This window comes from Mus caroli, unplaced genomic scaffold (genome assembly GCF_978045245.1).
Source record: "Mus caroli unplaced genomic scaffold, Mus_caroli_1 scaffold_16, whole genome shotgun sequence".
Lineage (NCBI taxonomy): Eukaryota > Metazoa > Chordata > Mammalia > Rodentia > Muridae > Mus > Mus caroli.
The window spans coordinates 49,937,170-49,951,661 of NW_028227271.1; the positions used below are offsets into that span (position 1 = coordinate 49,937,170).

A 14,492-nucleotide genomic window follows, 5' to 3' on the forward strand; every position below is an offset into this window, starting at 1 on the left:
CAATTGAGCACAGAGATAGGACTTGGAGACGTCATTTTCTTCAAGCACATCAGTGTTGTTCAGATGGTTCTCTGAGTCAAACTGCTGTCATCTCTATCAAACCAGCTGGGTCCTCCACCCACCAAAATTCACCTGAAGAATCGAGGCTTGGTGGTATTCTAATAATTCTGCCACAGGGAGACAGAGACAGGCAGGTCTCTGGGGATCAACAACCAGCTTGCTTAGCCTATTGGCCAGCTGGAAGCCATTTAGAGAACCTGTCACCAATGTGTTTGACCCCTGTGGAACCATACCAGGTTATTCTCTGGTTTCCACAAGCATGTGCTATGCCCACCCACCCATATATCTACAGACAGACAGACAGACAGACAGACAGACAGACACACACACACACACACACACACACACACACACACACAGAGCAGTTTCTAAATAAGTGGGAAAGTATTACTTATGAATTTTCTAACCATAGACATCTCTACATAGTGAGATGTTTTAGAAACTTAAGTTATAATAATTTTTTGTGTCAGTCTTTTTGAAAATACAAAAAAGATGGTATAGGACCCCCTTCCTTCAGATGACCTCTTCCTTGATGCAAGGGTGGGCATTATGTCCCTAGGGGTCTGCAAAATGGCTAACAGCCCTAACCCCTACATTTTAGAAAACTCAATAATTTGAGTCATACCAAATGCTTGGACTTTTATCAATGTTCATTCCACAAATCACCAAGGTCATGTTTATTCTGTGATATCACTCACAAAGCAAAGGCTGTGCCCTCTACACACAAGCTCTCAGTTCCAACAGAAACCATTGTCTACCTGGTTCCTGCTATTTGAAGTCTCTGGTAGTCTTTACTGTCAAATTCTTTGCATTCCTGAATAATTTATGAGCTTGAGGTTCTGAATCATTCTTGCTTTGATCATAGCTTTCCTTTCTATTAGCTCTTGGGCACTACCACTCACACTATTCTCATCAGACTATTTTCAGCCTTTGCATGAACCTGTTGGGATGATAGATTCCCAGTTCCTTTACTCTTGACACAACTGCTTTCCTTGGTACTGATTGCCAAAAAGAGTAAAGGGCATCTGCCATGATAATTAGGAGTTAGTCCCTCCTCATTTAGGTTTATGGACTCAAAATGGCTTCTCTTAGTGTAAGCTTTTGAACTAATGGATTTCTCTCACCACAAATTTAGTGAAGTCTATCTCGGTTCACCCAACCTGGATTGGTAGTCCTTTAACAGCTGGAAATTTGTCTGGAAAGAAAGCAAATCCTTTTTCCTTATCAGACACCTTTGTAAACTCCTGGAAGAACACGGATGAAACGACTGGTTGTGAAGAAGGTAGCAAGGCCAACTACTCCATGCAGTGGAGAGAGCAGAAGTCCCCAGCCATGCACTGGCCATTAGAAGTCTTGGAAAATTAAATATTTAAGATTTTGTCAAACTTGATTCTTTTCTGTACCATATTTCATCTGTTCTTGGAAAGTTCTTCAGAAACTTCTGTATGGTCAACTATGTCTACACTAAAATGAGCTGGTAACCTACGGCCACATCACCTAGGTGAAAAGCAATTTGACTGCTTTTCTGCTCCATTTGACTTACTGACTGGCAGAAGAGTTTTTAGTTCTAGGTGGTGGTGGTGATGGTGGTGGTGGTGATGGAGGCTGGACAAACTCTTACCTCCTCCTTCTAAAGTCCCAGACACAAACCAAGGCTCAATTCCACTATACTTCAGCTTGGGGAGCTGGAGTTCATTAGGGCTACTTACAGAGCCTGAGTGGGGGTTCTGGTAGAAGCTTGGGTGATCCTAAAGCAGACACACTGGGAAATGTATACCTGCAGGGATCCTTTCTTTCTCAGCTCCCAGACGACCTGGTGTTAGATGTAATCAATGGCTGCACACTCCTACTGGTGAGTTATTCAACATCCCACCATTCCTAACGTAATGGGCTGCACGGGCTCAAACTGTGAGCCCAAATAAATTCTTCCTCTCATAAATTACATGGACAGAAAGTTGGTCATACCTATGAGCAAAGTAACACACTCCCTGTGTTTATTGACTGTTTTCTTTGTTTTCTAAGCTTCTTTGGGCATGCAAGAGTCTCTGTTATGTGAAATAGAGAGATACAAGAAACTCAAGTACCAGTAGAATATTTCTTAAATAACTGAAGGATGTGCATCCCCCAACAGTGCTATGGTCACAAAGGTCAAACATTAACGTGTCCTGAAAGTTTTTAGTTCTAAAATATACCCTTTCTGTTAGCAAGCTTTCTCCAGAATTCCATTATGTGAATTGGTTCAGTAAATAACTATGTAAAGTTGTGAGCTTCCAGAGAAAAAGAATCTCATTCCCTAATGTCATACAAGGCAGACGATGATTCTCAGTTTTATATTTACAATCACCTTACTGGATTGAAAATGAATGTTACTTTATTTTCTCAAGTCTTGGCTATGCTTTTGTGACTTTTGGGGTATTTTACGCATCATGATTGAAGTTATGAGTACTCTTTCCAGGACTAGAATTCTCTCAATATATCAAAGGGTGTACTGTAACCAGTGACTATGTTCAGCCAACTCCTGGAGGCATAACAAGTATACATACACACACACACACACACACACACGGACGCACGCATATATATGTTTCATAATGAGAACAATGCATATGATAAAGAGTTAAACTGCACAAGAATCTTCTCTATTTCCCATAGGGTACTGCAAATTATAGATAAGGTTTGTTACAATCACAGTTGAATCAACTATAAAATGAGGTAATAACTTTGTTATCCCCTTCATATTTCACTATAAAACTGACAGTCTGGGCAAATAAGAGTTTTGCTGACTGTCAGGTATAGATCAGCAGAATGATAAAGCAAGAAAAATTTGTCACTTGCCAATATTCATTCATGCACAAACACAAAGATATATTCTATCTTATAAGGAAATAATGTGGGTGGATATACACATTGACATGGGACATCTTGTTCACATAAAAAAAATGAGTAAGCCAAAATAGTTGAATTAATATATTTGAACAGATGTGTCAGTGTTACTCTTTGAGAAAGGGTGATGCAAATCCTCCTACAAAATTTCTTCAGCCAAGTTATTTTAGCACACTGTAGAAGAGAGATTATGCTAAAACAACACAGATACAAAAGCAGCATGCCTTTATATAATCTTGGCAATGCCTTTAATCTTGAACCTCATTACCATAGACTTGATGTACAAAGAAACCAAACTAAATTCTTCTCATGAGCATGGAAATCTGAGCCATCTTCTCCATGGTTTTCCCAGTTCTCAACATCATACCACTAGAAACGTAATAGATACACCATATTGTAGACGATCAACGCTGAAGTTAACAAATTGTGTTGTTATCCTAAACACAGCTTATTCTAACTACTTTCCAATGGAAGCGTTATGTTTTTGTGAACATGGACTCTAATTTCAACTTCATTCTCCCAATTGCTACAAGACTCCTGTCCTTAACCCTTTCCATGGGATTTGCAAACCATTTATTTATAGTGTCTTCCCCAGATGTTAGATCCTGTATAATACACTCACTCCATCTCACTGAATAAATTGTCTATGATTGAGATGTCCCAGTTGATTGAGTACTACCCCTACTTTTCATCTTTGCCTCTTGTGTCTAATGAGCACAATTCAGATTAATTGGTTGTGATGGAAACTGTTTAGCATTTGAGAATGTTATGGTACTGGATATTGCTTTGATAATGTTTGGCATGGCAAGGACAGTTCTTTCTCCTGGATCTCCTTTCCTTCAGAGCCTGCTGTTGATTCCCCAGCTGATCTCAGGGCTAGGCTTCTCAATTATAAGCGGCAAAACACAGAACAAGGATAATGAGTGCAAATTAGATGAAATGTATTTTATTTTATCACAATGGCTTATTAAATTACCCAAAGCATACAAATACAGACTGAATGAGCATCTGCTAGAATCACCGTGAAACACATCCCTATACTATAGAAAGGTTTATGTATAAAAGATCAATGGAACAGAGTCTTCAGTCCCCATTGATATGAGATATTTTCCCTCATACATGAAAGGATTCAGCTGTAGTATGAAGGCCTGATATTCTAAAGGCAGCACAACTAACACTTTTATTTTCTTAAAAAGATTTGTTTTACTTCTACAGTTATGTGCATATATGTGTATGTATGTGTAAAACTGTGTACATGGGAGGGTAGGTGCCCATGGAGTCCAGATAATAGTGTCTGTAGGCTCAGATTCATCAAAATCTACTTTATTTAGGGTTCTTAAATGCATCAATCTTCATTCTAGCCCCCTGAACCAGAGGTAGGGGAGAAAGATGGTTAATAGGAAAAAGGGGTTGGGGACCTGTTTAGAAGTAGTTCTTTAGGGTGATTCCACTCTTCATTGTCAGGATAGCAGCAGTCCAGTCTAATAACATACATCAAACATGAATTACTAGTAGTAGCATGATCCAGAAGAAACTTCAAGGCTGGGCTGAATTGCCACAAGTCAAAATAAATGGTCAGAATCAGCTAGAATACAATGAGAAGGTCTTTGGCTTGTTTTACTCTACAAAGTCAAGAAACAAAGATCAGCCAAAACTAGCAAAGTGTTACACAGCCAGCAAAGACTAGCAAAGCATGGCACAATGTTGCAATGCAAGAGCAACTTTTCACTGCTTGTGGGGATTCATTTATATGCTTTCTAAACATTACATGCCCTCTCAGGTGTCTGTTTTCAGCAAAACATCATATGCCTTCTCACTAAACAGCTTCCAGGAAACATTACATGACATAATTGTGATTTTTAAAGAAACCGGAAACTTCCACCTCAGGTGTTAGATCCCTTGAAGTTGGAATTACAGACAAGTGTTAACTACATAATGTGGATTCTGGGAACTTAACTGGAGTTCCCATGGGCTGTTGGCCACTGAGATATCCCTCCAGATGCCCGTGATTTTACTTTTGTATTCTAGAACTCATATTTTATGTAATTAAATATAGGTTTTTCCATTTATGATATACCGATGTACACTTACATTTACTTAAGTAAATATATATCAAAATATTTTATATATCTCTTTGTTTCTTTCACATACCCCATAGTGCATGTAGTTAGTAGTAATGTCTGAGTCTTGTGGCACTCATATCTTTGTCTAGTTGATACTCTTCCAAATACCTCACCCTAACTCCTCCTTAGCTGTCACGGTTCTCTATGAAGAGAAAATGATAAGGTAAAGGACATTTAAATTAGCCCTAGAACATGGCTAGGAAGAGTCACAGTCAGCAATGACATTTAGGCAGCTGTGATGGCCAGATCTAGAGTTTGAACTTTTGCTCAGTGCTGATACAGGCATATCACCCTAAATGAACCCACACCACCAACCTTCTCTCAGCCTCTGTAGGCAGTGCCTTCAGGGATTCTGTTCACTTCATTTCTCAACTCCCCACACCCCAGCACACAGACCTTGCTACCTTCTAAATATGCATTCTTGGGAACTTTCAGCTTATACCAGGATAGGAACTTGCTTTTCCCCCAAATCACCAATTTGTTAATATCTTTGTTTCTTACAGCTGCACTGTTTTCACTGAAAAATGGCAGTAAACATCCCTGCATTGAGCAAGGAAGTATAGAGCTTTTCCTAAAAGAGAACACATTGAATGGTATATTTTCAGCTGGGCTCAGAATTGCATAGCTGTCACCCAGCATCCAAGAGGATAAGGCAAGAAGATTTCGAGTTCAAGTACAGCCTGGGTTATATACTGACACTCTCACTTGAAAAACAAATAGAAAAAGGTACTCATTTTCATGGAGTTCTGATGCAATGTCTTAAGAAGTTCTTCCAGGCAGAAATGGATAGATCTTATTCCTTGAAACTGTCATCTGCTCTGAGAAGTGTCTTCCAAACTGAGATGAGTTACTGAGAGAATGATTGTTAACATTAAAAATTTATAATGGAAATGATAGCATTTGCCATATGTTCAAAATATTCAGACTTCAGGGACTCAGAGCAATTGTAAACATGAATCCAACAGGAGCCGCCCTAGGCTGGGTTTGCTCTTGGCTGCCTCTCTCTTCTTTCAGCCTTTTCTTTTTCTCCACATGTTTCTGAGTGTTCCAGTTCTCTGAGACCTTGGCTGGTATTTGGCGTGATGCCTTGATTTGTAATTATATTAAACTGATCGGCCTTCAGAATACCCTATGCCACATCCTCAAAAGAGACTCTGTAACTCCTTTAATAACCTGATAAATGTCAAAGATTTAACAAATTTCTCCTATTGAGCTGAACTGAATAAGTCATTATGGGGGACCTGATGTTGAAGTCATCATTTCCTAATGACACTTGGCACAATTAGCACTTTCAGAACTTTCCCCAGAGGTGGAAATGGAAAGTTCATAATTTGGTTAACAGACATCTGTAGGTCTTACAGTCTAGGTTAGATATTGATTAATTGTCAACACTTGGAAATATGGAATTCTAAAGTTCCCACCGTTTGACTTCAGTTCAAATGCAGTGATTCTGGCTTTTTGGTGGCATCAACAGCAGCGGGAAAGTAGTTGGCTCCTTCAAAGAGCCGACTGTGACTAGTCAATTAGGGACCTCACCCCTCCCAGGTCATCTAGCTATGTCATCTTTCTGGAGTCTGTAGGACGCGGACTTGTGAGTCTTGGTGAATTCACATAGCCAATGCCAGTAATCCCTTCTCACCACCAGTTAGTCATGGGCAAAGTCATAAACAGATGGTTTAAGGAGAACATATGTTGTTGATCTGTTTCTCTTGTTTCATTAACTGTTTTGCCAGCATTTTAAACAATCTAATCATGTGTCACAACCCATAAGCCGGGCATCCGTTTCTAAGGAGAGAAGCTAGAGTTTTGTTCAACTGCTTATTTTCAAATGCCAGATTAAAGCTGCTTTGAGGTTTGATCTGCAACTCAAGGTAAACTGTTGCCAACTCAGCCAATGAGGACTCTCAGCACATTCCAAATGCTGTGCCAGACATATCTCTGTGATGTCAAAATAATAGAAAGGGCATCTCCATCAACGTTAATTTACAGAGAGTGAAAGGCCTCCCATAAAATTTCTCCATGAATGACGTATTAGCTGGAAGGGGGAGGGACTCTAAAAGTGCTAAAGTGCTAGAGAGGGTAGCGCTTTAGCACTTTTAGAGTTTTCTGAAGGCTTGTACCCTTCCTTCTTGATTATTTATGTTGAAGGTGAGGAATGTCTACAGGAACACGTTCATGAAATAAAATGGAGTCATGAATAGCAGGGGACAATTTAACAGAAGGCCTATAACTTGTATTGTTTCAGAGCTAACTCTCCCTTCCCCTTCTGAGTGCTAGTGTCTTCCTTCTGTTATGCCAGAGGGTTAAATAGAGAAGCAAGAGAAAGGTCTCCAAGAGTGTTCCAAGTAAACATCATGTACAAAACTGTCACAATTAACACAGAAGAAGATAGTGGGGGTCAGAGCCCTTATGTCATTTTAGCAAAAGCAATGTAATTAGGAAGGCAAAGATGGATAAAAGTAACTACTAGGAGACACAGGGAAAGGGTGACTGTGTAACATGAGGAAAATTATTTTTTCTTCTTGACAAACTCACAGACAAAATACATGGTAAGGTGACACTCTGTGTCATTCCACCTGCCAGAGCTCAACATCTCCACACAGTCCTCATGGCCGGAGGGGTCACTAGGCTCTCCCTCCTTCCAGTTGCTGTAATTCTGCAATGGAGTGTTATCTGTGAACACATATTGCCCCTCCCTCTCAAGGTCATTGAGCCCAATGAACACTCTGAAGAAGCCACTCTTGGCGACATAGTCAGCAATAAGGGTGTTAACGACTTCATCCTTGGGCATGGCTAGCATCCCTCCTCGAATCCTGCAGTGGGTCAGAGATTCCCTGTAGTTCTTCTCCTCCTGCACAATGTAGTAGAATTTCTCTTCAGTTTCCCGGATCCCTGCTATAACTGCAAGGAGGAGAGGAAGAGTACGATAATGTGTCTCAGTACAACAAGAAGAAAATTCCTATCTAACACTGTTACATTTCAATGCGCTCCGAGCGTTCAAGAGCGCCTTTGTAAAGTTATAATGAGGTAGTTCCTCATTACATTTCTTCTCTGCCTTTCTGTTTATTAGGTGCAAAATGAAAGTCTACCATTTGTTCTCTCTCACCTTCCTCCTTAGCTTTCCATGTATTTGTCCCATTGCACTCCTAGTAGCAAAAGCCCAGTTAACATGAGCATCTCACCACTTGTCAATCAGGTATACGTGGCATTTTTCTTTCCCACCCACACCTTTCATGCCTGGGAAGACCCTGATGGTCTTTACATGTCAGAAATAATGAGATTTTCCATAGGAAGCTTTTCCACTGGCCCTTGGTAGACATAAGGTTTTCTATGTCCTCATTGTCCTTTCCTATCTCCTTTTAATACCACTCAGCATAATCTACTCTGAATGCTTGTGTGTTTCTTCCATCAGACTGTAAACGTCTTGAGGTTAGTCATTATGTCTGATACTCTTCAACCTAATGCATAGAACACCCTACGAAATGCCAAAATCTTATTACAAGCAAATTCAAGGAACAAAATGGGAACAATAAAGATTTTTTTTGTCTACTTCAGGAGTTTTAGAATATGGGCATACAGAATAATTGAGATTATCCACACAGTTATAGGGGAGACTTTGGTACTGAATTTTCAGGATTCAACTAGATATTGAAAATGACTTTCAACTCACAATACTGTCTTTGTGATTTGTATTCATTTTGGGGTACTTAACTTTACTAAGAAATATGTAACTGCTGAAATGTTATAACTTTTGGTTGTGATGTGTTCATGACAGTTTGATTCATGTAAGATGTAGAATTTTATCTTTAAATTTGGTTTTATTTATGGCTATATGTGTATGTCTCTCTCTGTATAGGGCATCTTATATGAGGGTGTCCATGCAAATCAGAAGATGCTATCAGATTTTTCTGGAAGTGGAGCTGTAGGTAGTTGTGAACTGCCTGACATGAGTGGTTCGAATTGAACCGGGATCTTCTGAAAGAACAGTACAAGCTCTTAACCCCTGAGCCATCTCTCCAGTCAGAAGATACAGAATCTTATTATGACTTCCAACTAGAAGTTATAACCAATTAAGTTGCTTAGTTCAGCTTTGGTATTTCCTAGGCATCTATCATTACACTGTGACTCTGAGCAATCAATGGCATTTGTTTGCTTCTACTAATGTGCAACACATACATCCGTATTACACTAATTGAAAGTTCAGCCAGATGAAATCAACTATAGTCACTGCAACAGATTCTTCAACAAAAGCCTCTCAATAAAGCCCTTTCTAAGTTAAAGACGTTGGTATTCATTAGTGTGGGGAAATGGACAAGGGGAAAGAAAAATGATCAAGCTGAAAAATTTATAAGAACAGGTAAGACTTGTACTGAATGTATTATTGGGAAGGGGGCCAGGAAAACTCTACTCTGCTCTCTGTATTGCTGGACAGGACATTCTTCATGCTTCAGGTGGCTCTCAGAACATGGAACACAGTACTAAAAATCACCAAATGCTCTACTGTTAGCAGTTATGTGCTACCCCAAGCACTCGGGGAAGTAGCCCTTGCTACTAGGATAGTTTCAGAGATTCTGTTTCAGTTTGTGTCTGCTCTTCTGGCAAGGCTTGCTCAGCTCTCCTCTTTTCTCCTTCTGTTTGATGGACCAGCCTCACACTACCTTAAGATTAAAAGCCACCATATTATGAGGTCAAAATTAGTTCATTCCTGTTTCTGTAAAACTTGGATTTGACCAGGTCTTGACCCATTTTCTGTAATTTGACATGTTCCACATGCTGTCCACCCTGATAAGATGCTCAGAAAAATAAGTTTGAAATGTTCTGCTAAATTCCTACATAAGAAAAAAAAAAAAACCCTTGGAAACCCCCTAGGCCTGTAGTATTCTGGTTTATATAAGCCCAACTTTTCCCTTTGTTTGATGTTATTTTCTCAAACCCCAATTTAGGAAGATAGCCTTGTGTGACAGAAAATAAAACTTGCTTAATTTGACCAAAGCATTTGAATAATGATCTTTACTCCCATTGGGTGGGATTAACACCTACTTTTAGCAAAGTCCTCTTTCCTACTGAATCATCACACACCTACGATTGAATCTGTGCAGTGAAATTAAAGCTCTGGGAATTTGAGAGGCTTTTGAACTGTGATATTTTGCTTGACCCAAGGTATTTCTTGCTAAGGAAAATAGTGGTGAAAGACCAAATTAATGGTGATGAAACAGAGCAAAGCATTGATGATGTTTACCGTTCTTGATGAATTTCATTGACGTCTTAAGACGAGCAACACTAATATCTAGTTGTCCAACCACTTTCCGGTACCTGCCACAGTCACAGATGGTACCTTGCAAATAAAGACAAAACTGTCAGTTCACGTTGAAGCACACCATTACCTTTTGGAGAGGACCGTTTCTCTATTCTCAGTGTTTCCTATCATATTCTAGCTTGGCTACATATCTCTGTGAATTGCTACATGTTTAAACAAGGGTTCCAATTTATCATTCTCTCTTTAAAAGTTCATAAAGTGTCTTTTAGAAATGTTTGGAACAGAGGTCGGGGTCCTGGAGAGATGACTCAGTGGGTAAGAGCACTCGCTGCTCAGAGGACCCAGGTTCAAATACCAGCACCCACATGGCAGCGCACAACTGTGTAACTCCAAAATGTGACACCCTCACACAAACATACATGCAGGCAAAACATCAATGCACATAAAATAACAATATATAAATAAAAAAATTAAGTGTTTGGAATAAGTTTTTAAAAACATCTCTAGACTGCTGCATCCACAGCCATGAAAATGCCCAAGAAGAGGCTTATCTCTAGTGTCCTCTGCTGTGGTAAAAAAAATGGTCTGGTTGGACTCCAATGAGACCAATGAAATGGCCAATGCTAACTCCCGTTAGCAGATCAGGAAGTTGATCAAAGATAGACTGATTATCCAGAAGCCGATGACGGTCCATTCCCAGGCTCACTGCCAGAAAAAATATCTTGGCCAGACAGAACGGCAGGCATATGGGCACAGGGAAGATGAAGGGTACTGCCAATGCTTGAATGCCTGAGAAGGTGACCTGGATGAAAAAGGACGAGCATCCCGCAACAGCTTCTCAGGAGATACTGGGAATCTAAGTTTGACCATCATGTGTATCACAGCCTGTACCTGACAGTCAAAGGGAATGTTTTAAAAAACAAGTGGATTCTCATGGAGCACAGGCACAAACTGAAGGCAGACAAGGCCCACAAGAAGCTACTGGGTGACCAGTCTGAGGCTCACAGGTTTAAGACCAAGGAAGCATGAAACTGCCAGGAGGAGTGCCTCCTGGCCAAGAAGGAAGAGAGCATCAAGACTCTGTCCAAGGAGGAAGAGAGACCAGGAAATAATGCTTCCCTCATGTCTGTATCTTGTTTCCTGGCTGTGGCCTCATATGAATCAGTCATTAAAAAAAAAAAAAGCAAAAAACAAACAAACAAACAAAAAAAGCCTTTGTCCGTTAAAAAATAAAATAAAATAAATAAAACCAACTCTAAATGAGGGTTTTATAAGGAATGAATGAGATGAACTGCTGCACAGAGCCATTTGGGATTTTTGTTGAGTATGAAATGGTCTGCTCAATTTCAGGAGAAACATTTTACAGCTTCCTTAAAAACGCATTTGCAGCCAGGCCTCTCTTGTGTTGCTGCATTATTCATGAGCTCACGCAGCCCTCCCAAGATACAGGAACCTTTTCATGATTGAATCACATGTTAACTCTGATTATCCATGTGAAGTATGGCTGTCCGGCTTCAAAGCCTGTGTTTAAATTCTGTGAATAGATGCAGTTTAACTTTTAGGAGGCAGCTGTACAGCTTACCGGTTAAGTTATTATTTTAGTTTGTCTTGCTGCTTGCTTTGCTCACTCAGCCTTCTACCTGCCCCGTGCTGTAGTTAGGAGAACCAGAATCAAAGAGAAATGGTGGTAAATTCAAATGACTTTTATTTCTCTTTAGTGGTTGCTGCATAGAGTTTTCCATTTCTCTATTGCTCCAAAGTATGAAAAGTTAAACCGACTTTATTAGGCAAAAGGAAAAATGCCCAATGCTTTAATTAATCCATATACACAGATAAACATAGGGAATATTGGGCAATTCTTTGAACGAGGCTTCTCTAAATCATTGTGTATAGAAACAATGGGAATTTCCCCTAAATCACCTACTTTCCTTCTTTATATCAAACATTCTGAGCCGAGTTCTCTGAAGACTCCTCCAGCTCATGTAGGGCAGGCTTCTTAGCCAGGCAATCTTAAAAGATCAGCACTGGAGGCCAATCTCAGTCCAGCATTTGGCTCAGATGCTCAAGGCATGGCTGCTGATGCAGTATCTGGTGTGGACATTTCTCTTGGTTCCAGACACTGAGCTTCAGCCCCTGATGTGCTGGACTTGTTTCTCACCATGAGCACAGCAGGGATGGAATGTGCCTGTATTCCCTTCCCCAGGGCTTGGAAAGTCACTGGTGTGCAGACAGGAAAGTTCTCTTTCGCCCTGTCCTCTAGTCCATGCAAATAAGGTTGAAGGCTTGGAAAGGGGTTCTGGGTTTTGTTTGTTTATTTGTTTGTTTTTGTTTTTATTTTTGTTTAGTGTAGTTTTTGAGCTGGACACATTTGGAATGGTGTCAGATATCAACAAAAACAAAGTGAGTGTGTCATTCATACCTGCTTTGCCTTTTTCTCCAGGAATTCCAAGCAGACCCTTTTCCCCTTTGTCACCTAAATAGAAACAGAAAAAAAAAAAACACCCCACAATAACTAAACAACAGTGAGTTGTTTCATTGTACAATGTTATCATTGTATACCTCTAAAACCAAAGGAAACAGCCTCCAAATTGTCCGTTGGCCTTTTACCACTGATTTGCTTTGGGTTGTTCATAAGCATAAATAATCAGGTGAGCCACAATTTATTTAGATTGATAGTTGACATTCCTTGGAAGATATACAAAGGACATTAGAATTTGTGGTACTTGTCTTGCTGATAATATGGCCTTCACCTTAGTAACAATGCCAATACAATGGGCAGCATGGTTTTAATTTTAAAAATACAATTGCTTTGCAAATCTGTATCCACTAATTAACACACTGAGCTGCCTGTAGTTAATATCTTCCAGGTCATTCTATGTGGCTTTGACCTTGGCAATAATACAAAACAAAACCAAAACTACATGTTTTTTTTCCCAAATTATTTCAACAAATACTTATTTTATATAAGACTAACAGCTTGGTGCATGGAGAAAATGCACAGAAGGACAAGATTCAACTTCTGATTTCAAGGCACTTACAATTTTTAGGAAGGAAGTAGCACATGCAAATATCTGCTCTTCAGAGTCGTATCACATTAGACTAAAATGTCAACCTTGGCAATTTTTCTTTCTGTTCTTTCTATGGGGCCATTGTTTTACTTAGTCATAAGCCTCCAAAAAATAATTCTCAAAGAAGCAAGGCTTTTGAAACAGGGTGAAAGAAATAAAAAAGAAATATTGGTTCTATTTTAAAACTTCAAAATGACTCCTGAAGCCCACATCAGACACAATAATTGAAAGAAAGGCTTTTGATTTTCCAGGAGAACATGTTTGGCTGAGATTCTTGAGGATCAAAAGAGAAGACGCTGAGCAGGGTGAAATGAGGTTTCAGGCGTTAAAGATGATCTGACAATATACGAAAAATTGCCAAGGATAAACACAGGCTGGAGGTCACCCAGATTGAAGGAGTTGGAGGCAGTAAGCACTAAGGGAAGGCAGGAAGTTGGGCATATGATCCAATAGGGTCTGCCTGATGTCATCTCCACAAGGCCACTGTAAAGCCTGCAGGCTCCTTCTGTCATCTGCTCTGAGGGTATCAGTGTGCCGACACCCTTTGTGCAGACATCCTCTGTCTGCTGAGTACTCTCACTAAGATTCTTATATGGTGAAGAAAGCAGTTTTAATGGGATACCATAGATTTCCCATGCCTTTCTAAACTGATCTGTACGGACACATTCTTTACAGTGATGCCACACATGCAGGTGCTTGGATAACAAAAGGAAGGAGGCCCTTGACCTTCATTGTGTTGTGTAGGTGGGAAAGTAGAAGTCACAGGACTTGCCTGTGGACAATGCTGAAGTCAATAATCACATAACATGGTAAGGCTGGGACAGACACTTCAAACAAACATGATATACTTAAGAGAAAAGAGAGGACAGTAGTAGGAAAGGTGGAGTACAATTAAGCCTGGCAACCAACAACTTCAGCAGCAGTAAATAAAAGGGTACAGACATCATACAGGTGGTGAGAAAAACAAACAAACAAACAAACAAACAAACAAACAAACAAACACATGTGAACATGTCAAGTCCCTTGCTGAGGAAGATTGCTCACATGTTAGTTGTGTCCTAATGATTCTTCATTCCCTCACATGTAAATTATCAAGACTGT

At 39.8% G+C, this 14,492-nt stretch overlaps 1 protein-coding gene and 1 pseudogene across 1 annotated transcript in view; one reads left to right on the plus strand and one right to left on the minus strand.

Moving 5' to 3' along the window:
• Window positions 1-4,250: 4,250 nt before the first annotated feature.
• Colec10 (collectin subfamily member 10) overlaps window positions 4,251-14,492 on the minus strand; it is a 64,078-nt gene continuing 53,836 nt past the window's right edge. Inside the window, exons 4-6 of the mRNA XM_021183145.3 lie at window positions 12,743-12,796; window positions 10,306-10,401; window positions 4,251-7,967 (exon numbers count right to left, since the gene is read on the minus strand). Coding sequence (XP_021038804.1) covers window positions 7,576-7,967; window positions 10,306-10,401; window positions 12,743-12,796 — 542 coding nt within the window. The 3' untranslated portion in view covers window positions 4,251-7,575. The remainder of the gene's footprint in view (window positions 7,968-10,305; window positions 10,402-12,742; window positions 12,797-14,492) is intronic.
• Window positions 10,849-11,790, plus strand: LOC110310711 (large ribosomal subunit protein eL19 pseudogene; annotated as a pseudogene).